General features: G+C 38.0%; 1 protein-coding gene across 4 annotated transcripts in view; it reads right to left on the bottom strand.

Annotated features, from left to right (window-relative positions):
- ahr2 (aryl hydrocarbon receptor 2) overlaps nt 1–22,128 on the bottom strand; it is a 171,935-nt gene that overhangs the window by 51,521 nt on the left and 98,286 nt on the right. For all 4 annotated transcript variants that reach the window (XM_088607198.1, XM_088607196.1, XM_088607200.1 and 1 more), the window contains one exon: nt 10,428–10,540. In XM_088607198.1, coding sequence (XP_088463324.1) covers nt 10,428–10,540 — 113 coding nt within the window. The remainder of the gene's footprint in view (nt 1–10,427; nt 10,541–22,128) is intronic.

Below are 22,128 nucleotides of genomic sequence, written 5' to 3'. Positions count from 1 at the left end.
CTTCCTAAACCCCGCCTTGACCACTTTCACTCCTGTCCTGCTCTTCCCTGCGCACCCCAGCCGGGCGCTCTTCGGCCTCGGCCTCTGACGAATGTATATTTTGATATTTACACCCGGCGCGGCACAGAGGGAGCGTCTGCATTTATAACTTTAGATCTTTTTTTCTGAACCAGGGAAAATCTGATCATGTTTCTCTATAACAATAATAAAAAACTTTATTTTACATATCACCCTTAAAAGTGTCATCTCAAAGCAATACAGTAGATGTAAAGACAGTTAAAAGGGACCAAAGTAAATACCAGACAAACGCAGACGCGTTTTAATAAAATGCTTTTATTCATTCAGCAGAGAGAGGGAGACATCCAGCAGAGAGAGACACACACACAAAAATTGTTTTTTTTACATTTCTTTTACATGTTTTGTTTGTGGACAGACTGTCCACAAACGTGAGACTGTCTTTCTCACAATGACTTACATTCCCGAATGTCCCCCGCCCCGGTCAACAATCCTAGGAAGAACACAAAACAGCCTGTTAATAAAATTGTTACAATTTTGTTCGGTCAGTTCTTCCTCCCAGAATTTATAGATCGCATCGATCAGTTCCTGCTTTGTGACGGGCTTAGCAGTTTTCCGAACGTAGTCTTTCAACGAATGCCAAACCATCTCTATCGGATTTAGATCTGGGGATTCGGCTGGAGTTTTCACCCAGTTCACTCCTTCTGCTATAAGCCTCGCCCTTGCTGCTGTGTGTTTCGGATCGTTGCCTTGAAAGAGACGGTGTCTTGATCCAAACTGCTCCCTGATATATGGGGCGGCATGCTGTGTGACCACGACTTCCTCGAAGAATTCACGGTCCATAATTCCTTCAAAAATAAGAAGTGGTCCCGGGCCTCTTCTAGATATACCCCCCCAGACGTGAACCTTCAGTGGATGTTTGGGCTTTGGCTTGTCCACATATCTCCTTTTTTTGCAAAATGCCATTGTTGAAAACTGTTCCAGAGCCACTGTTGTTTCGTCGGTGAAAAGTACATCCTGAAATGCCTCCCCCTGTTCAATCCATTGGAGCGCTTGTTTGAGTCTTTCCTCTTTGTTTTTTAGCCTTATCATGGGGCATGTGTTGGTTTTTCTGTATCTCCATCCAAGCCTCCTGCGTACTCTTCTTATTGATGTCGGGCTAACGGTCGCACCGAGGTCAGCCCATAGCCGTCTTTGGACTTGCATCGCCGGTAGCTCATCATATTCATCAGTCAGTTTGTCGATAGCTCGCACAATAGGACTTGAAAAAAAAGAGATCAACAGTTAGTTTTAAAAATAATGTGCGTAGTTGTATTTACATGCAAGAAAGGTATTTTTAGAAATTTATTTACCTTTGAATCGTCCTCGGTTTTGATTCTCTTTGCCTCCTCTCCCCTTTATAATGCCATCTCACTGTGCTTTCAGAAACGAAGATGTCCATCGAAGCCAACTGCTGTACAATGTCCCGTGTTGACTTGCCGTTTCTTTTTATCTTCATTATTTGGTGTGAGAGAGTCTTCGTGATTTTGGCCATTGTCCGTCTCCTTACCAAAGCGATACAATGGTGCAGCTTGAATTCTGTACCTATATACTGTATGGTATGGTACAGATAAAACTTACACCATACCGATGAGCTAATACCAGGGAAAGACACTCCTATTTTATTTAAAACACAATACGCCAGGAAATGTGTCTGATGCATTAGCAAGTTAAAACAATTGGGTCGAAAACCTGGGCGTAACACCATTTCCTTTTTCTGATCACTCGCTTTCTGGATACACGTCTCACCTGTCCTGTTCTTTGTTTTCCTGGTTTGCTGATTATGCCTGCTGCGGTCCACTCCTACCCTCACACCTAAAGAAGACTATTTTAAATTTCTTGGCGCAGTTCATTGTGCAATTAACCCTTGTATGTGCTGTCCGCGCTCAAACTGCAATTAAAAAAAAATCAAAAACCGCGCTCAAAATGCAATTTAGAGCTTTCTGGCAAGAGGAGACACCCAAATCAGTAATGTAACATGCCACTGTTTGTGCATGAACAGGGTTATACTGCTATTCCCTTTGATACCTGATTAAAAAAAAATAAAAAATGTTTTGAATCCCCGGCGGAACCGGGCATCCATATGAATCAAGTAACAGGTTTATTCCATGCTGAAAAAAAGAAGAAAGAAAACACATTCCATAAGAATTGACTGAGCTCCGCTCTGTACCACGCAATGATCCCCCAGAGTCTCTGCCCCGGGTTATTTGGGTTTTTAGACAGAGGGTTAAAAAACTCTCTCTCTCGCTTGACCTCCCCCTCCCTGTGTATTGTCTGTTTTTTTGTTAACAAGGCTCGCCAGCTAATGTGAATCGAAACCTGTCTTTCTAGCTTTTAAAGTCGTGCGATGTGTAAGCCACAATTCAAATAGAGAAAAAAGAGCTGACTGACAAGATTTAAGATGTGGCTGTCAATGTTGGATTAAAAAAAACACATTGCCCGACGTTTGTTGCATTGCTTGAAAAATAGCTTTATTTCGAGAGACTGGATAAGTAATTCAAGTGTTTTTTTTAACTTCCTGAAAAACAACTAATAATTTAACTATATGTGCAAACGTTTTATGATATGTCGCTGTTGTGAATGTCTGTGGACATGTGCTGGCTGGACAGGAGGCTCAACTGTACACAGAGAGGGGTGGGAGGAGGGGACAAGCCGATACATACTCTTAGAGTTTGATTAATAGGGAATATAATACAAAAATATAGTACTAAAAATAAGATACACTCTACAGACATTCACAACGGCGACTGTCAGAAGATAGGACACCCGCTGAATGGAAAAGGGGCACTTTAATGTTCTGTATGGCTAATACTAAAGCCAATACTTCAATACTTTAATATTCTTTTCTGTATGTTTAACAATAGTGGGTACTGGCCTAATTCGTCCCTGCTCCCGTTGTTAGGTGTTAATGTGTTGTTAAGTGTGAATTTGTACCTGTTTCCCTGAGGTCTGGCTTTTTTTCTGGAAAACCATAACTCTGGTCTTGTCCAGATTGAGTGTCAGCGCCCAGGTCTGACAGTGCTGCTCCAGCAGTGCCAGGTTCTGGCAGGGACCAGGTCGTCTGCAAAGAGCAGGAACTCGATTTCCATAATTAATGCAGATCAGTAAATCAAGGGACAAAACAACTATTGGTCCCAGGTCCTCAATGGGCTTTGACGTGCTAATGCGTTGGTTTAACAGTCCGGGTGTGGCAAGCCTCTAATGTCTCCCGACTTTGGCAAAAGGCACCCGCCTTTCATTGGAAGACAATGAACATTCTAGCCGTACATGTGAATAAAGCATAAATACACCAAGGGATTGGGTGAGCTCCCATCACAAAAAAAAACTGCGAACCTGCACTACAGCGACCACAGTACAGTATGGAGACCAAGACCTTTTACGGGAAGAGACGGGTTGCTTCTGCCGCCCCAGCTTCTAAAGAGCGAAGGGTAAGCAAATACAGCAGACTTCATCTGAAATACGCGATTACAGCACATATTACAAGGTATTATTGCCATTTTGAATTTTAAATTCAACTATAATTATTTCTTCGTAGCCTGTTCTTCAAGAAAACACAGCATGGGCGAAACGACTCAGGACACTCCATCCCGGCCTCTCCGCTCACGACCGCGCAGGAATTTGTTGATGCTGTCCCCACGGTCTATCACCCCCCAGGAAGCACCATTTACAGAGCAGAATTCACAGACGCCAGTGGGACGAATAATTCTCCCAGATATCCAACTGTTACCCATCACTCACGAGATGAAGGGGGGTTGTACTTGCAGTGCATCGGCATAGACGGGAAAGCAAGAGCCAACTGCTACGCCGCCCTCGTGTTTCCAAATCTTGTGACTTTTTAAATTTACTGGGGGTGGACCACGTCTGTAAATTTCGATGGGTCCAGAGGCAAAAGTGCCTTGCCTTGCAATCTCCGGGAAACCATTAGTAGCATGGTGAATCGGAGATTCTCAACCCTTACTTCGTGCGACTGGAAAATAATTCGTGATCGGATCAACGAAATGCTTCGTAGAAGGAGGCGCTCTTTTCCTCTAGTCTAACAGTCTGTCCATAAACAAAACATTCCTGTTAGACAAGAGGAATTGAAAAAAAACAATTTCTTTTGTCAATGGAAACCGTTGTGTGTGTCTCTCTCTGCTGGATGTCCCTTTCACTCTCTGCTGAATGAATAAAAGCATTTTATTAAAAACGTGTTTGCGTTTGTCTGGTATTTACTTTGGTCCCTTTTAACTGTTTTTCCATCTACTGTATTGCTTTGAGATGCCACTTTTAAGGGTGATATGTAAAATAAAGTTTTTTATTATTGTTATAGAGAAACATGATCAGATTTTCCCTGGTTCAGAAAAAAAGATCTAAAGTGCTACACCTAACTTTCTTAATTCGATGTATTTAAAGCAGTGAACTACTGTAGGTGTAACATAACATTCAGAAATACAATCGAGAATAGTTTTGTGGTGTTTGTTTAGATGAAACGTTCCTAAAACGTATAACGTAACAAAATTAAAGACGATTAAAATCTGTAATCTTTCCACTTGTACTGTATGTCATCGGAAAATACAGGAAGCTTCTGCTTTGTGTAAGGATGGTATCAAAAAGTAATCTTAAGTGGTGAGAAAGCTGTGCTCAATGTATTTAAGGGACTTAAAAGTAAAAGGAGATGCTTCATATTGCTTGACTAATTTTAAAAACTAAGTTATAAATGCAGACGCTCCCTCTGTGCCGCGCCGGGTGTAAATATCAAAATATACATTCGTCCCGGGCAGAGGCCGAAGAGCGCCCGGCTGGGGTGCGCGGAGAAGAGCAGGACAGGAGTGAAAGTGGTCAGGGCGGGGTTTAGGAAGGCGTACAGTCTGGGCAGGTATAGATTACACTTTTCTAAAACGTATTTGAAAAATAAAAACGATTACAATCTAATCCTTCCACGTTTGATCCCAAAATCCCAAGAAAAATAAATCTAAACGGGTAGAAAGCTATGCTGAAAGTTTATTAAGATACTTAGAAGACAAAGATACTGTATCAATTTATGTTGCATTAGTCTGATTATGATTAAAAAAACACATATAATTAAACACGCGCTTGCGATTTAAATCAAAACACGATTTAAATCAATATAAATGTTTATATTGTAACGCATACTGTCCAGCCTCCATTTCTGTATAAAAATTTACTCTATTACAAATCTACAATTTGTTGATAATAGAAATGTTAGGTTCTCTAAAGCTTTGTGATAGCTGACCCACCCAGGCAGCAAAAGATCAGCTGCACTGGTAAGATGCGACACCGAAGATATGATTAATAACCTTTTAAATCTGAAGGGAGATCTGAAGGGATCCCCCCCCCCACACACACACACACAATAGAAGCAGGAAGCAGAAGCAGGGACCGTTGTCAGAAGGGAAGAAGGTGACTATTCATTGTTATCAAAAATGACTTAGAATCGATCATGTTGTGATATTTTGAAATATAAAAGTCAATTGATTGTCCATAATATTGCTATTCTATTTTTTCGAAGAAATGTTTGTTAAAAGAAAATTCCAGCACCAGCTGGATTTGAACACACAACCTGTGAGCTTGTAATCGGGCACGTAGACCAGTGGGCTACAAGGGAAGTCACATGAAGAGAGAGGCGAAACAGCCCTACACAGCCCCGTCGCAGTACACGAATATAATCATATCGTTATTAAATTCTTTAGATACGCGATTCCATATTATATTAGCAGAAAAGCTTAAAACTACCACTTTTTCACACGCTATTTCACATGTTAGTTAAATACTTCGACGCTTAAAATGTTTAGGGAGAAATGGAATACCGGTGTGTATTTTTCCTTTAAAGTACCGATTCCTGGAATCTGACTGGCTGACACCCTTCTGAAGTGGTTCCATAATATCTGGTATACGGAAAAGAAAGCGTTGATAAAAAAGCCTGGATTCTCATCGAATGATCAGAAAAAGGAACAGCTGATACACCCAGGTTTTACGCTCTCTCTCTGTTGAATGAATGAAAGCATTTTATTAAATACGCGTTTGCGTTTGTCTGGGTATTTACTTTGTAATTTGCTATCTGCTATTTTCCTTAGATACGCGATTAAAAAAAATAAATTTTTTGAATCCCCAGCGGAACACATTCCGTAAGTATCAGTGCTTTTATATATCGCCTTTAAACACATATATTTAAACACGCGTTTACGATTTAAATCAAAACGCGATTCAAATCAATATTAATGTTTATTTTGTAACGCATAGGTGACTATTCATTGTTATTAAAAAGACTTAAATCCAATCATGTTGTGATATTTAGAAATATAAATTTGTTTGGTGCGAGTGAGGTTTTATTTAATCTCTGACCAAGGGAAACGTTTCATTTTTTCAAAGAAATGTTTGTTAAAAAAAAAGTCATAGTTCCAGTGGGATTCAATCACAGACCATGTGACATGGGAGTCAGGAACCTAACCCACAGCGCCACCGGCAAGGTCACGTGGAGAGTGCTGAAAAAGCACTACAGAAACATTATCGACAGACAATGTACAGCGTGTACTATTCTTGTGTTGCGGTACATGAATATAATTATATTGTTATTAATTTCGTTAGATACGCGATTCCATATTATATTCCCTTTTAATCAAATTCTAAAAGTATGCTTGTTGACTCCGGTATCTCTTTAGTTAAAGACTTCGATGCTTAAAATGTTTAGGGAGAAATGGAATACTGGTGTGTATTTTTTCTTTAAAGTACCAAGACCAGCCATATACTGTATGTTTATGTTCCAAAATTAATATTGTTTATGGCCTTCACACGCGTTACAGTATGCTCCTATTCTTTTTATGCTCAGCTACTAAGATTTCCCTTCAGTGGTAAAATTCAGTATCTACAACGGGCACAGTAAAGACGTTTACTGTAAGTCTTTCTACGACAGACCAACGGACCACGAGTGCCCCTGTCGGTCAACCAATCACGTACCGCGGTACCCTGCGTCATCCTGCGTCACAATGCGCGACGCCGTAGCCAATTACCTCCGGTACATGTCTGTACCGCGCACTTTGAATGGCTGCATCTGTAGTTACACATCTGGTTATGTAAAAAATATAGCCAAAAGGATCACTCTAAAGGTTAATTTCAAGCTGAAAAGACAAGACTCAACATGTCTTCCCTATAACTCTTCAATTTACAGCTCATCCACGGTCATCCATTATTAATATTATTAATAATATATTCCGTATTACATTTAAATTGGAACATTTTTACAAATATAAAACAAGCGATACACAACGTGTCTCCTCCATAACTCTTCAGTTTACAGCAAAATTCCCACAGAGCCACACAACATTGTCACAACATTGTAAAAAAAAGTTGCTTGCTCACTTAAAGGTGTAACATGTCTGTCTTCAATGTCATGGTATGGTTTCAACATATTGATAAGCTGTTCTCCGGTTACTGGCAATTGTAAAAATAACCCTTCCCTCCTTTGTTTAATGTAAAGAATTCCGTGAAGAAATCCTTAATCATGAAACCATCACTTGTAATAATTCATCCGAATACACACACTCACACCAGAGCCAATTTTTCCAGAAACAACCCCCCAGAGTAAGTCTTTGGACTGCGCTGTACTGTACAGTACAATATACTGTTGAAAAGTTTCAAAGTTTAATTGTTGGCTGATTACTGGCTGCTGAAATTTGGATTAATACAAAATATAGATTTTCTCAATTCAGATATAAACTTGAAAGAGGCACATTACATTCACAACAAGCTATAATAGTGGAATATTTTTTACAAACTGTACATATTTATTATCACATGCTTACTCAATAAACTACATGTATATTCTTTACTAAAAGTCTTGTACAGAATCGTGAAATTTTAAAATGTGAAGCCTTGACATAGGGAAAGTATGTCACACAAGTATGCCTATACATTACAATGCATAATGCTATATGTATACATCTGTGTTGTTCAAGAGTAGACTTATCTTATTCTACTGTAAGATTAAAAGCAAGCTTCTGACCACTGTACATCTTAGATGGGAGGCAAATTCTGTGCACCCCATTTTTGGCATTAAAATCAATTAAATAACTTCATATTTCACTTTTACATATCTCTAAACATGAACACAAAGATCAAATGAAATAAAAAATCAAGGTAAAATTTAATTGATCAATATATAAAATATCCAAATCAAAATACAAAATATCCAAAGACAACAGACTGTAGAAAGCTCTGATGTAATCCATGACCTTCTCTTTTTTAAGTGCTTGGTTTACAATCAAGATTCTGAGAGGTCAGTGATTTCAGAGGATTCAGAAAAAATCATGCAATACTGTAGCAAGCAGAAACATGTACCCTGCTTTAGCGAAAGACAGTCACTGTTTCAATTTGGATCTTAACAGCTACAGGCCCGTCTCAAACGTCCCATTTCTATCTAAAATTCTTGAGAGAATAGTTGTGGCCCAACTTCAATCATATCTGGACTTACATAACATACTTGAGAATTTCCAGTCTGGTTTCCACCCAGGCCACAGCACTGAAACTGAATTAACAATGCATTAAATGATATTCTGTTAGCTACTGAGGTGGAAAATGCAACTGTGCTTGTGCTTCTAGATCTTAGTGCTGCCCTTGACACGGTTGACCACTCTGTTTTGTTACTCAGGCTTGAATTTGAGGTTGGCTTATGTGGAACTGTCTTTAAGTGGTTTACTTCATATTTAAGTAATCGTTTTCATTATGTTCAAATATCTAATAATTGTTCTGCTTCGTCAATGTCACCAGTTCAATTTGGGGTCAGGTCTGATAAAAATGAGGTTCTTTTGTTTGTAGGCAACAATACTGTTCAAAAACAGTATCAAAAACATGCTTCCTACAGTTGAGAAATATTGCAAAACTAAGGCAGTTTTGCTGCCACTCAAGACACAGAGAAATTAATACATGCTCTTGTATACAGCAGGTTAGACTACTGCAATGCCCTATTATCAGGGAGCACCCACCACTCTTTCAACACCTTACAGTGAATCCAGAATGCAGCAGCTAGAATTGTTACTAGGAGCAGAAAGTATGACCATATAACCCCCATACTTAGCTCTCTTCATTGGATTCCTGTCAAGGACTTCAAAATCCTTCTACTTACTTACAAGGCTCTCAGAGGTCAGGCACCTGTCTATCTAATGAAACATATTAATTTATGCCATCCAAGTCGTCTGTTTAGATCACAGAATGCAGGTCTTCTTCATATTCCACAAATTAATAAAATAACAGTTGGCAGTAAAGCCTTTAGTTACAGGGCCCCTAGCTTATGGAACAGTCTCCCAACCCATATTTGGGATACCGAGTCAATATCAGTATTTAAATCCAGACTGAAGAGCTATTACTTCAGCCTAGCCTACTCACACCTTACACCATAGCCTGCTGCAACCATGGCCATTGTATGCCTCAATGGTGGCCCACCAGGTAGATACATCTGTTCTGACCAAACTATCCTATGCTCCTCCCCACATGTCTGGATGGTGCATCTGAGTTGGATGCTGCATCACCGCCATGGATCCATTAGGGACATTGTGGATGTAACTATCATTTAGGAGGATTTTGTTGGTCTACAGAGATCTGCATGGAGTACTGACTTACAGAAGACATGATGGATGGATTAATACCCTAATTCATTTATTTCCTTTTTTTAAATTATATAATGTTAGCATGCCCATAAGGGTTGGGCAGCCAGTTGACCTTGGAGCCCTGGAGGTTTATTTTCTCCTTACTAAGGAGTTTTTGGTTCCTCTCCTCCGTTGTCTTCTGGTCTTCTGTTCTGTATTCACAAAATGTATGGTTACTTGCATTGTTAAGCGCCTTGGGGCAACCTTGTTGTGAAAAGCGCTATATAAAAATAAATTGAATTTAATTGAATATTTTTAATTGTTTTTATTTTTCCTTTAAGATGTATCCAGTGTTGTTGTTTTTTTTAAAGATAAAATAATATTGTTTTGTTAATCTTTAGGGTATATTGTATGTCTTCTTACTAATTAGAAAACCATCAGTAAAGATGTGACTGTATACAGTACTTGCACAAAGAAAGTATGAAAAAGAGAAAAGCTGATGACAAAATTCAGACAATCAAAATATGCAATGCAAATATGTTGTCATCCAGATGCTATGTTACACTGTGCAGTATCTATTTTGAGAAAAAAAATAGGAGAAATGGGGTTTGGGAGAAATGTTTGTGCATCAAATTGTAAAACCTGTAAGTATATCCGTATTTGGAATTGAACATCTTCAAAGGTAAATGACCATAACAAGCAGACATTTGCTGGCCACATGGACAATCTTTTATTCTTCAGCAAAAGGAAGAAGAAAGATTTAAGAAAAAATAGGCTTCAATTCCTGTCACCTACTTGGAGTAGGAGATCCTCTTCTGAGAAGCTGGTGCCATCAATCATTGGAGCACTCTGACCGTTCCCTCCAAAAGGTCTCTCTGCCAACCAGCCCATGTGTTTTTTTATGGTAGCTGCAACCGAGAAAAGAAACAAGTTTACACTGGCACGCAAATGTGAAAGCAATATGAAACGAATTTGGAACAGTCTACACATTTGTACAATATTTACAGTATATACTTAATTGAAATTTTCCTAAAACTTTTCTCCAGCCAACCCACCCATCATGCTCATTTTCTTCCTTTAAGCAACACATATTCCTCATTTAACTATTTTAAAAGAAACTGAAAACAAGCTTATGGGATTAAAGAGAATAGTTTTGTCTTTATTTTTTGTTCCTGAAAGAAACCAAACAGATTGAAAAAAAAGAAAGCAATAACAACTGGATGCACAGAAGTACACAATAAACTCACATATGAGGGAACTGCTGCCTAACTGTTTTTTTAAATATCTTTATTTGGGTGGCATGGTGACACATTGCTGCCTTGCAGGGATAACTTTCTGTCACTAACAGTTCTTTCCGGGCCCTATGCAGATGACATGATCCGGTTGGTGAGGACACAGTAGGGAGAAAATCATGCAGGAGAAGGGTATGGAGACAGGGGGGCGTGTCCAAGGGGAGCAGGTTTCCGGGGGAAGTGAGTCTGGGGCAAACAATCAAAAACCAGAAGCCGGGTCGGGACCGGCGGGGGGGAATCAGGAACGAAGGGTTAAAATCATAATGGAGCCAGACGCAGCAGGACCCCGGGTTCTCACGAAACGGGACTCAATGAGGAACCTCGGGTGAAGTCCACGTCTGGCTTTTAAGGGGGAACGGAAATCAGAAACAGGTGCAGGTAATGGGTCAGAACAAGGAAGGACTGGAGCGCCCTTAAGAGGAGGAGTAGCGATCGTGACACTTTCTAGGTACAATTCTTGGGCTGTTATGTGTGTTAAGTTTGCATATTCTTCCCATGACATGTTCTTCTGTAAAATGAGCTATGGTGTGAGCGTGTGTGTTTATATCTGTATATGTCCTGCGATGGACTGGCAACCCATCCAGAGTCTATCTCATCTTGTGCCCCGTGCTTCCTAGGATGAGTTCCAGGACACCATGACCTTGCTATAATAAGGTGCTTTGGCCTTGAGCCAAACCTACAATGCCAGCAGCCATATCACCTTGCAACTCACAACTGGCAACCCACTGAAGCTAAGCGGGTGTGAGCCTGGTCAGTACCTGGATGGGGGACCTCCTGGGAAAAACTAAGGGATGCTGGAAGAGGTGTTAGTGGGGCCAGCAGGTGGCGCAGAAGTGGGTACTTATACTGTAAACAGGCGCCGTCCTTCAGATGAGACGTCAAACTGAGGTCCTGACTCTCTGTGTTCATTAAAAATCCCAGGGTGTTTCTTGAAAAGAGTAGGGGTGTAACCCTGGTGTCCTGGCCAAATTTCCCATTGGTCCTTATAATAATCCTAAAAATCCTCCTCTATGAATTGGCTAAATTACTCTGCTCTCCACTCAGCTGATGTGTGGTGAGCTTTCTGGTGCACTATGGCTGCCGTTGCATCATCCAGGTGGATGCTGCACATTGGTGGGGATGGAAGGGAGTCCCCGTTACCTGTAAAGTGCTTTGAGTGGAGTGTCCAGAAAAGCGCTATGTAAGTGTAAGCAATTATTATAATTATTATTGAGCTTTTGATCTTTGTATGCTGTAAGATGCATTTATACCCTAGTTGTTATTAAAGCAAAGGAGTTTTTTCTCTAATTTGCCTGTATTGAGCTGTATCCTATCTCCCTCAGTCCCTGCTGATGACAAGCAAACACATAACATAAAGCTGCCAACACTATGCTTGACAGTAAGAATGTCAGTAAGGAACTCACTGGCTGTAGTTCCCCCAGGTTTCATATTCCTTTTTGCCAGCAAGTGGATTTCCCTATAATACTCCAGATCTGTTGCTAGTCCCACCAAGCAGGAGGATCATTACTTAATGTCTCTATGTGTATGGCAGGTTTGAGGAAAAGTGCTGTTTTAGTATACACTTGCCTATTGAAGCAATTGTCTACTGTATTACTTTTAACTAAAGAGAAATGTGTTCTGCAAACAAAATGTGTTAGCCTAGCAGTATAATTTTAACCATTTTGAATGCCCCTTCTTTTAAAACTTCTTGAGAAAGCTTGGGAATGATAATACCCATGCCTAAAAGCAGTTACTCTCAACGAACCATGATTGTGTTGATTTGGAGCTGAAATTATCAGACAAATTCCACGTCTCTTTCAGGAAATGTTGCATAATCAACTGATTAGCAGCACTCTTGGTTTTTAAGGTAGCATTTCACACAGGGTGGAGTAGGTTCTTATTTCCTTACTACTAAATGTAGACAGGCTTATCAACTTCTATGCATAAAAACCGTTTTCTACTTGAAACCCAAAATATATTCCCACAGCAGACAGATGTTTTGAGATTATTTTGGTAAATGCAGACCGAAGAAAAAAACACTTAAACAGAAGGCAAACTATCAATATAGTTGGTTAGTGACCATATGCTTTACCAAGCATATAAAAAAGCCCTCAAGGGATTTGGAAGACTCAGATGCGCTTAGTGTGTTTTTGATGTTTACTTGAAGTATTGATGTTTTCTTCAATAACCATTAAGAATAAGATGAAAAGCTTTTTAATGATAATTTTCAGAGTTAAGTACAGTACACGGTGACTGACATTAAATCCAATTAAAACACATGGACAAAAGAAGAAAAACTTAATCTTCCACTAAAACATTTGTAATTTTTGTGTTCTGCTTAGTCTCACAACACAGTGTATCTGTATCTTAGTGTATCTGCTTAGTGGCAGATAATCGTACAAGGCACTGCTTTTCAAATGGTTTCAGACACTCCAGGAACAACTTAATTTAATATAAGAAAACTTTCAATTAACTTCATTGTTATGTTTATGAAAGATTTTCCACTGAAGTCTTCTTAAAGGCTTAAATATGTTTCTTATATTATTTGTGGTACTCTACCTTGGTTTCCAAGGTTAACCTCAAAACACAAGAAAAGCTATGTCACCACAAAAGAGACTTCAGTATAAGTCTCAGTATTAGAGCAGATTTTGAAATGCCTCAGTGATGATGATTATTAATAAAAATGTATTAATTTTGAATATCTGAAAAATCATAACATCTTACAAGTAATTTTTATAAATGTATTAACAAATTATTTTTAGCTATTAGTGACTTTGTTTATTCTTACTTCCACCTTTTAATACATTATTAAAAATGATGTACTTATTTTGGAACTGGTACTTAATATCCCATAAAATCAATATACAATTAAAAATAATTCTGCACATATCTAATCTATACCCCTCAGATGTACATTCCTTCAGGGGGACCCTTAAATACTGTCAAACTGTTATAATGGAACCACCACTCAACAAAGCTCTGACTGTGCCATTCCCCCACTAACACCATGGATTACTAGCAGTCAAAAGGCACATATAAATAATATCAAGATATATCACTATCCAGTGATCTCAGGAGATGGACATGTGGATTCTTCCAATACAATGCCAATTGTCTGGTAGTACAAAACATAAATTAGAAAACTGGAAAAAAATAGAGACCTGTTTTCACCCCAAAATGTGTAACATTTTACCTACAGGGCTGTCAGGACAGAGTTCACAGGGGAGACTAGAACTTACTTTCAATTGTACCTTCTACATGTGATTATAAGTACACTCGGTGAAAGTTATGCATTTTGGAAAACTTGAATTATCCCACACATTGTCCCAGGAATATGGTCTTATCTGCAACACTCACATAGCTATTGCAAACAGTAACTGCTTTGAAGGGCTTATTATATATTTATATATAATTTTTATATTTAAGTCTGCCTTAAAAAGATACTATAAGAATCCAGACCCTTTGTACCATGCCTGATATCAGACATACAGATACAGCCATTCAGAATGCATGGTACAACCCCGTACTGCGTGAAATTACCCACAATTTGCCGCGTTGTACCGCAGTACGTGATTGGCTAGGCAAAATGACTGACTGGGGCACTCATGGTGCATTGCTTGTTACTGAAATGATTTAATCATTAAATGTCTTTATTGTGCATGTTTTAATCCACTTAATATTGAATATTTATATGGAATTTTACAACTAAAGGGAAATTTTAGTAACTGAGCATAAAAAGAAGTGCAACAGTATTGAAACATTTTACATTTTTAATTTTCAAAACATCAATGTTTATGTTGTTATAGAAAGAGGTTTTAAACTGCACCTTCTGTGCAAACATTTAAAAAGGGGACAATAATAATATTAAAATAATTACTCAGATTTAAATAAGAAATAGTGTAATCTGTCCAAATTAATCAGTCCATAGAACTAAACCACAAAAAATAATGAATACACATATTAATATAAAAGATAGCTCAAGGGACATTACATTTGTTAAACTCTAGAAATTTTCTGAATGGCTATTTCCTTTTACACTTAAAAGAACAGCAATTGGATGTCTTTAGAAAAAAGAAGCTTTATCCCTGTAGTGGTTTTAAGGCAAAACAGTTTGACAGCTTCAGGCAAAACTGTATACACATTGCACAAAAACTTCAAAGTGCTCAACCACATAAAAAGAATAGTTTTATATTACCAATATGACACATATTTAATTAATTTAAGTTAAAAGACGCTTCAAAGATTACAGATAATTTCTGGCAAACAAGATATACAGTATTTTCAGAGTGCAGAGCTACTCTTTAATATAATGCTGCAAGTTCATCTTTAAATCCTTAATTTCTATTGTTTTCTTTCACTCTCAAATTTTCTTTGTTTTCCTCACTCTCCTTGGAACCTGTACTAAAATAAATATTTTGTCATCCTGAGTCACTCTATTGAGTTGAAATGCAAAATGTCTTCCATAGCCTTGCCGAGTATAATATGACCATCTGCGCAAGTCCAAGATGAAGGGAACAGATCTATTTGCTTCTGCTTCTTTTGGTTGCCATCCTATTACAATTGTAAGTCTACTGATTCAATGTGATGGTGCTCTATTTCATTATGTGTTTTTTTAATTAAAATATAATGGTCTGTTCTTGTACATGTTCAAGTACATTTCTTGCATTTCTTGCAGGATGGAGCAGTGGCACTGTGGCTTAGGAGCTGTGCCTGTGGGTGGAAGGTTGCTGGTTCAAGTCCCATGGCTAGTAGAGGAATCCTACTCTGTTGGGCCTCTGAGCAAGGCCTTTCACCCCATCTGCTGCAGGGATGCTATATAAATGGCTGACCCTGTACTCTGATCCCCAGTATCTCTCTCCCCATCTTTGTGCCTGTGTGTCTCATTGAGAGCAAGCTGGGGTATGTGAAAAGACAAGTTCCTAGTGCAAGAAATTGTGTATGGCTAATAAAGTGATCTCCATAAATACAATTAAAAATACATTTTTTCATGTTTGTGCAAACACTTTTCATCTGAGGATTTTCTTCTGAGACAGAACATTAAAGAAGAGCAAAGTGTACAGTAATTTAAAAATTTGGTTGTCTTTAGAAGAAGAAAGAAATATTTTGCATTGCCAACTCTGGCATGCAAAATGTTGTACAAGAACATTCAAAATAAAGGAAAAAATAATTTAATCTAATTTCAGTCTTAACAATCCTTGATCTTTGAAGCTAGAATGGCTAGATAATTCTTCAGTTCTGCACTGAACCCAAGATAGCCACATTTTCAAGATATTGTTTTTCTTTGGATAATCCATTCTGATTTTTCAGACCTCTAGAAAAGGCAAAAATAATGCTTTACAAGCATCACAAAAACAATTTGTTTTGTTTGATGTGTTCTCAATACCCAAAAGGGTCTATAAAGAACATGCAGTAAATTGGGATAAACAAGTCTGATCATTCAACATTACAGCGTTTCATTGATCACACAGAAGGTGCTCAATCCTATCAGAAAAATAATACAAAATCCATTATCAATTATTAGACGTGTTAATAGAGTATAAACAAGTAAAGGTTAATGCCAGGCTGAAAATCTAAAAGAAAAAATAAGTCTTAAAAAATGTTTTTTTGCATTATCAGTATGCAGTACAATTGTACTACATTGTACACTGTAAGAATATTAAAAATGCTACTAGACAGCAAATTTAATAAAGCTTTTTTACCTCAATGTGCTATTAAAGAGTCTTTAATCTTATAAATCTTAAAACATGTACAGCTACGGCTTGTTCTACTTGTACATGTCCTACTACTGTTTTAGTAAACAGCACACTACCAAAAAGATATAACCATCACTGGTGCCAGGATGTGAAAATAATTAACATTATCAGTACAATAATTAATAAAAATGAAGTACTAGGCTACTGTAGATTGAAATCCTGTTCTAATCATAAATGTACTACAATCCACTTTCAATATCATCCTTTTATCTGGTTCCACTGACTTACAGCTTTAGGGCTAACTCCCATTTTTCAATTTGTAGCTGGCTGCTACCAGGTCCCAAGTTCTCTTTATGGCTGATACTTCCCAGAAAGAATTAAGAAACTTCAATTCATTCACATTCATGGAGAGAAGGTAAATGTATTTGTTTTTATTTGGCCTTGTACTTAATGACCATTGCGTGCAAAGAAAGCCTGAATCCTTGAAAGCACCTGAACCCCATTAGCCAACAAACTGGAAGACTTCCCAGTACTCTTTTTAATTCATTTCTTAATGGTATGCAGTACTAATAGTCTCCTCCCCCAAGAACATTTAATTAAGTTAATAAATCTCAGAATATAAAAGCGTGTTGAAACTCTGGCAGAGATTATGTGTAAAGCATCCAACATTGTAAGGCTAGTGTTGATATTAAAAGACAGTACAGTATTAATGTGACTGTGTGTCATTTTCCAAAATGTTTCTTGAGACTATTGATATTGTTTTGCAGTTTGTTTTCATACCAGTGAAGTACCCATGTTTTGCAGATTTGACGTACATATTCTTGTTTTTCTGTCACAGTAAAAATAATTTTACTTACATACTGGTTTTTGCAATTATGTGCAAACAAACCATTAGCAATAAAAACTGTAAATACCAAATAAAAGCTTCTGGTGGTGTACATGACATTATACAAGAAGTAGAAGAAACAAATTAAAAAACATGATTTGCAATAATTTTAAAACCTAGGCTGCATACTTCATACAGTATATTAAAAAAATATAATCATAATGAGTATGGTAATTAGAATCCAGTGACAATACTTTTAAGATCCCTTTTTAACATTCTCACAGAATCTCAAGGAGTCCAAAACAACTGTACCACTGTTCTGATGGCAAAGTGTCCCAATAAGGTTTAAAACAATGTGGATTCAACTTGCCTATAACTGTCTGTGTTGGCGCCAATGTTATCTCAAAGGATGCCATCAACAAAAATATGGCTACGAAGCTCTTGTTTTGAGGTTTGCATTTGCTCTGAATGTGGTTTTGGTGTGCAGTTTCCCATTGTGTAATATTTCAAATGAAACAAAAAATGACCAAAAAAACATAAAGAGAAAAAATGTTTCTTGGTACCCTGGGAGCTATACTGGTTCAAATTCTGAAATTGCATAACTGACTTTCATCCCATACTGCCTACCTTATGACTTTAATTAGAACCAGCTGGTACCAAACATTAGACTCTTTATAAAAGAAAATCTACCCTACCCCCTCCTCCCTTTTCTATGTTTGATCTTTTTTAGCCATTAGGTTTTCCCTTAGTTTCTATAACAGAGCCACACTCCTTGCTCTAATGAAACCGGGACATTTAGTTCCCTTGATCTCCCTTCTAGTTCCCTCAACACCCACCCACTTGGATTTTTAAAGACTTTGAAACCATGGAGTTGAATTGAGCCATTGTTTTCCAAAGTCTGGGGAGTGCTAGATCATCCACACTCTTTCATGAAGCAAGTGTAGGCTTGCAGACACTGTCATTCTCTTTTTCTGAAAGTATGGGGTATCTCTGTGGGTTTGATTACACTTTTAGACTAACACAATCCCTGTACTACCAGCAGGATAGATTTATCCTTACAGGTTACAGGTTATCACATAAGAAACAAATATGACCACATATTAGGCATCCAAGAACATTGTGATTTTTTAGATGTCAGATTTTTTATATGAATGCAGTCAGATAATATTTATTATATTATTATACTTTTCATTATTATTATTATTTGCTGACTACATACATATCTGAGACACATATAGAGAGAGTCAGCTGGTCTACTATTCCTCTTATTCTTTAAAGGCTATTTATTGTTAGGTGCAAGACAAAAATGAAACTGAATGTAGATCAAATGGTGGTACGTATTCAGTCATGATGTATATTCATGTATATTAATCCAGATATACTGAGTTATAAATGATATACTGTATTTATGTTTAACTGCATTGCAACATTTCAAATATTGAAGCTGAGTTAGGTTTATTAAGTACATTGATTGTGTTGCTACAGTATATTGTGTTGAATACACATTCTTCTGTAGTTAATTCTATCACTAGATGTTTTGACTTTTATATTAACCTCAAATCTTTAGGGGGATTCAAAGGAAATACTGTAGCACAGTCTAACTGCACTTATTATCTATTCAGTGGGAATTATTTTTTTCTCTTGCACATACTAGTAAAAGCTTTTTTCTGCATTGTACGCAGTGCTCGAGTATTGCATGTCTGGGTTCTGGCTGAGATCTGTGCATGCCCTTAGGCAGTACAGGTGTGTCAGAAACCTAACCTGCAATCTTCACGGCACTAAAAGACAAACAGTACATAGTTTATCCTTGAAACGTTTTTATTCCTCTGTATAACAGTATCAGGTATGCATGCTACCAAAAGGTAAGCTCAAACATACAGCTGAGCTCACATTATTATCTGATACTGTTAATAACAAATACTTAACTCATAGTATTATTGACATAATATTGATGACATTAGTAACAACAGTAAACTTGTACAATATTTGCTTTGTCATTAAATTATTCATATTTTAGTCTGTTTTTAGAATTTTATTTGAGAAATGTATGTAGGCGCCTTGTATGCTATGAGAATTTAGCAAGACTGTTTTGGCTTTCTCATCAAATTCACTGTTTTTATCCCTTGATAGGTGTTTGGTAGGCATGTGTCTTTAATGAACACTTAGATCTCACATTCAGATCTGAGAGCTGAGATCTGAGTATTTGTCATATGAACTTTACATACAAACAAAAATAATATATTACAAACAAATATGTATCATACAATCACAGCTGGGCTTTTGGAAGGATACACATACTGACTGCTTTAGATATCTTGATTTTAAAATAACACCTGGTATGCAGCAACTCACAGGTGTCACGAATGACCCGCTGAGCAATCAGGAGGACAGACCCTGTGCTGTACCTCAGGTGGTCAGGAGACAAGGAGGTAGCTTTCAGAGAAAGCGAGGGCTAGGCGAGAGACATGGTCAGTGGCAAGTTCCATGGTTCATATCATGAAGAGCAAAAAGAAGGTTTAGAAATAGAAGGTGAGGTAGGAGCTCTGAAGGGCAAAGAACAGAGGGTTTTGTAGGTTTTAAATATTGTGAGAGGAGGAAGGTGCGCTGATTGATGGAGTGTCGTGGTTGGCTGATTGGCAGAAGTGGTGTCGTTTGGAAGAAGTGCTCAGAGCTGGAGTGTAATTACTGTAGCATGACTGCGCTTCCGTGTGGGAATCTGGTTGGATGAAAGCATGACAACAGGTGCTTTATGAATCTAATAGCCTACAATAAATGCCTGTGGGAGATTAGCGTCAAGACGACTGTACCAGACAAAACCACATATGGGTTAAAAAGCAGAATATTAAAATGTAATTTATTAACTCAAATTCTAGCTAAGTGAACTACAAGTCTGAGCTTCAAATGTGCTTTATGGCTAAGCCCCTAAAGTGAGGACAGTGTCTTACAAAGTTATTCAAACACCAGCGATGTTTACACAATTTGTGTAATGTGTGCTTACAATTTGTGCTTGCAATCACCAAATAGGACTTTTTCAGATATGATATTTAGAAAGTTATGGCAAATCCTAAAGAAAAACTTGCTGGAATCACTAAGGAGTCTAAAACTAGGCCATCTACTTTTTAGTAAGATAATGATCTGAGGCACAAGGCCAAAGCCACATTTACAGTAAGTACAGTAGGTTGACAAGAAGACAGTTAATGTCCGTGACTGACCCGAAGTCTTGACTTAAATCCAGAAAACTTTGAAGACTTGAAGATTGCTGTCCATCAACGATCACTAGGAAACAGCAGGAATTTTGCCAGACAAAATGGACAAACTTACATTGTCCCATGGTATAAAGCTGGTAAAGAATGATCTACCAAGAAAGAGATCAGTAATTGCTAGCACAGGTGCTTCTAACAATAAATAGGGGGCTATGCAGCAGATACATTTCACTTTCATCTTATACAGCATCATTTGCACATAGTAGTTTTCAATTTTATTGATACAGTTTAGAATAAAATCTATTCATTTTAAAAACTGTATAAGCTATTTGGCATTGAAAAAATGTGATAATATTAACAGTAGGTGAATATTATGTCCATTGGAACAGTTACAAACAAGGGGGCACCATTTGTCATGGCAAGTCCATTTCGTTGACTGATTTAAAAAAAAAGCCAGGGTAATGGATTCAACAACATGACTAGGTGTCTTATTCCATACAGCCACTGCCCTTTAGATGCTTCACATTTTCAGTTTTAAATGCACATAGTTTCAAATTATGTCTGGCTTATGTTTCACTGTTCATTCTAAAGAAGCCCACTGGGTTACCTTGCACCCAGGCCCCTTGTAATCTTCTCTGTTCAAAACTAAAAAGGTTCAGCTCCTTCAGGCTGCCAGTGGAGGATGTTCTATAAAGCTCTATACATTATTTTGATGGTTTACAGAGCAAACATATCTTCTATAGTGTGATGCAGACAATTGCACAATTTTAATGTACTGTAATTTAAATTCTACACTTTTATCCTCATATTTTGTTTTCCTTTTTTTTCCCCACATCAGAAGATGTAAATGGTGTGTCAACATAAACACTTGAGTCTTTTTTCATAAACAGCCTCTTCTATCTCAAAGATTCCCATTTGATGGCCAGAATTCTACCACGGCAGCGGTCCACATAGAGCTGTTTAATCTCGGTGAGACCACAGCCGATGATCTTCTGGGCCATATTGACCATTCTCTGCAGTGCCTTTCTTTCTCGAGAAGAGGTGTTGCCATACCACACAGTGATCCCATTGGTGAGGATGCTCTCAATGGTGCAGTGGTAGAAGTTCACCAACACAGGTACTGGGATCCCCCATCGCTTGAGGCACCTCAAGAAATAATGGCACTGCTGAGCCTTCTTCATGATAGAGTCAGTGTTCACAGTCCAGGTTAGATCTTTAGAGATGTGAATTCCCAGAAACCCAAAGCTGGTGACTGTTTCCACTTCTCTCGATTAGAAAGTCCAGCAGCCAGTTGCAGACAGAGTTGCAAAGACCTAATCCCCTGAGCTTTGTCACCAGTTGACTGGTTATGATGGAACTGAATGCTGAACTGTAGTCCACAAATAGCATTCTCACATACAAGTTCTTAGTGTCCAGGTATTCCTGTATGTAGAGCCAGGAAGACAGCATCATCAACTGATCTGTTGTTCTGGTAGGCGAACTCCAAGGGGTCCAGGGACTCCT

Source organism: Lepisosteus platostomus, chromosome 14, assembly GCF_059453375.1.
Source record: "Lepisosteus platostomus isolate fLepPlt1 chromosome 14, fLepPlt1.hap1, whole genome shotgun sequence".
Lineage (NCBI taxonomy): Eukaryota > Metazoa > Chordata > Actinopteri > Semionotiformes > Lepisosteidae > Lepisosteus > Lepisosteus platostomus.
Note: the sequence above shows the minus strand (reverse complement) of the source record. Positions and strands in the feature narration are given on the sequence as shown.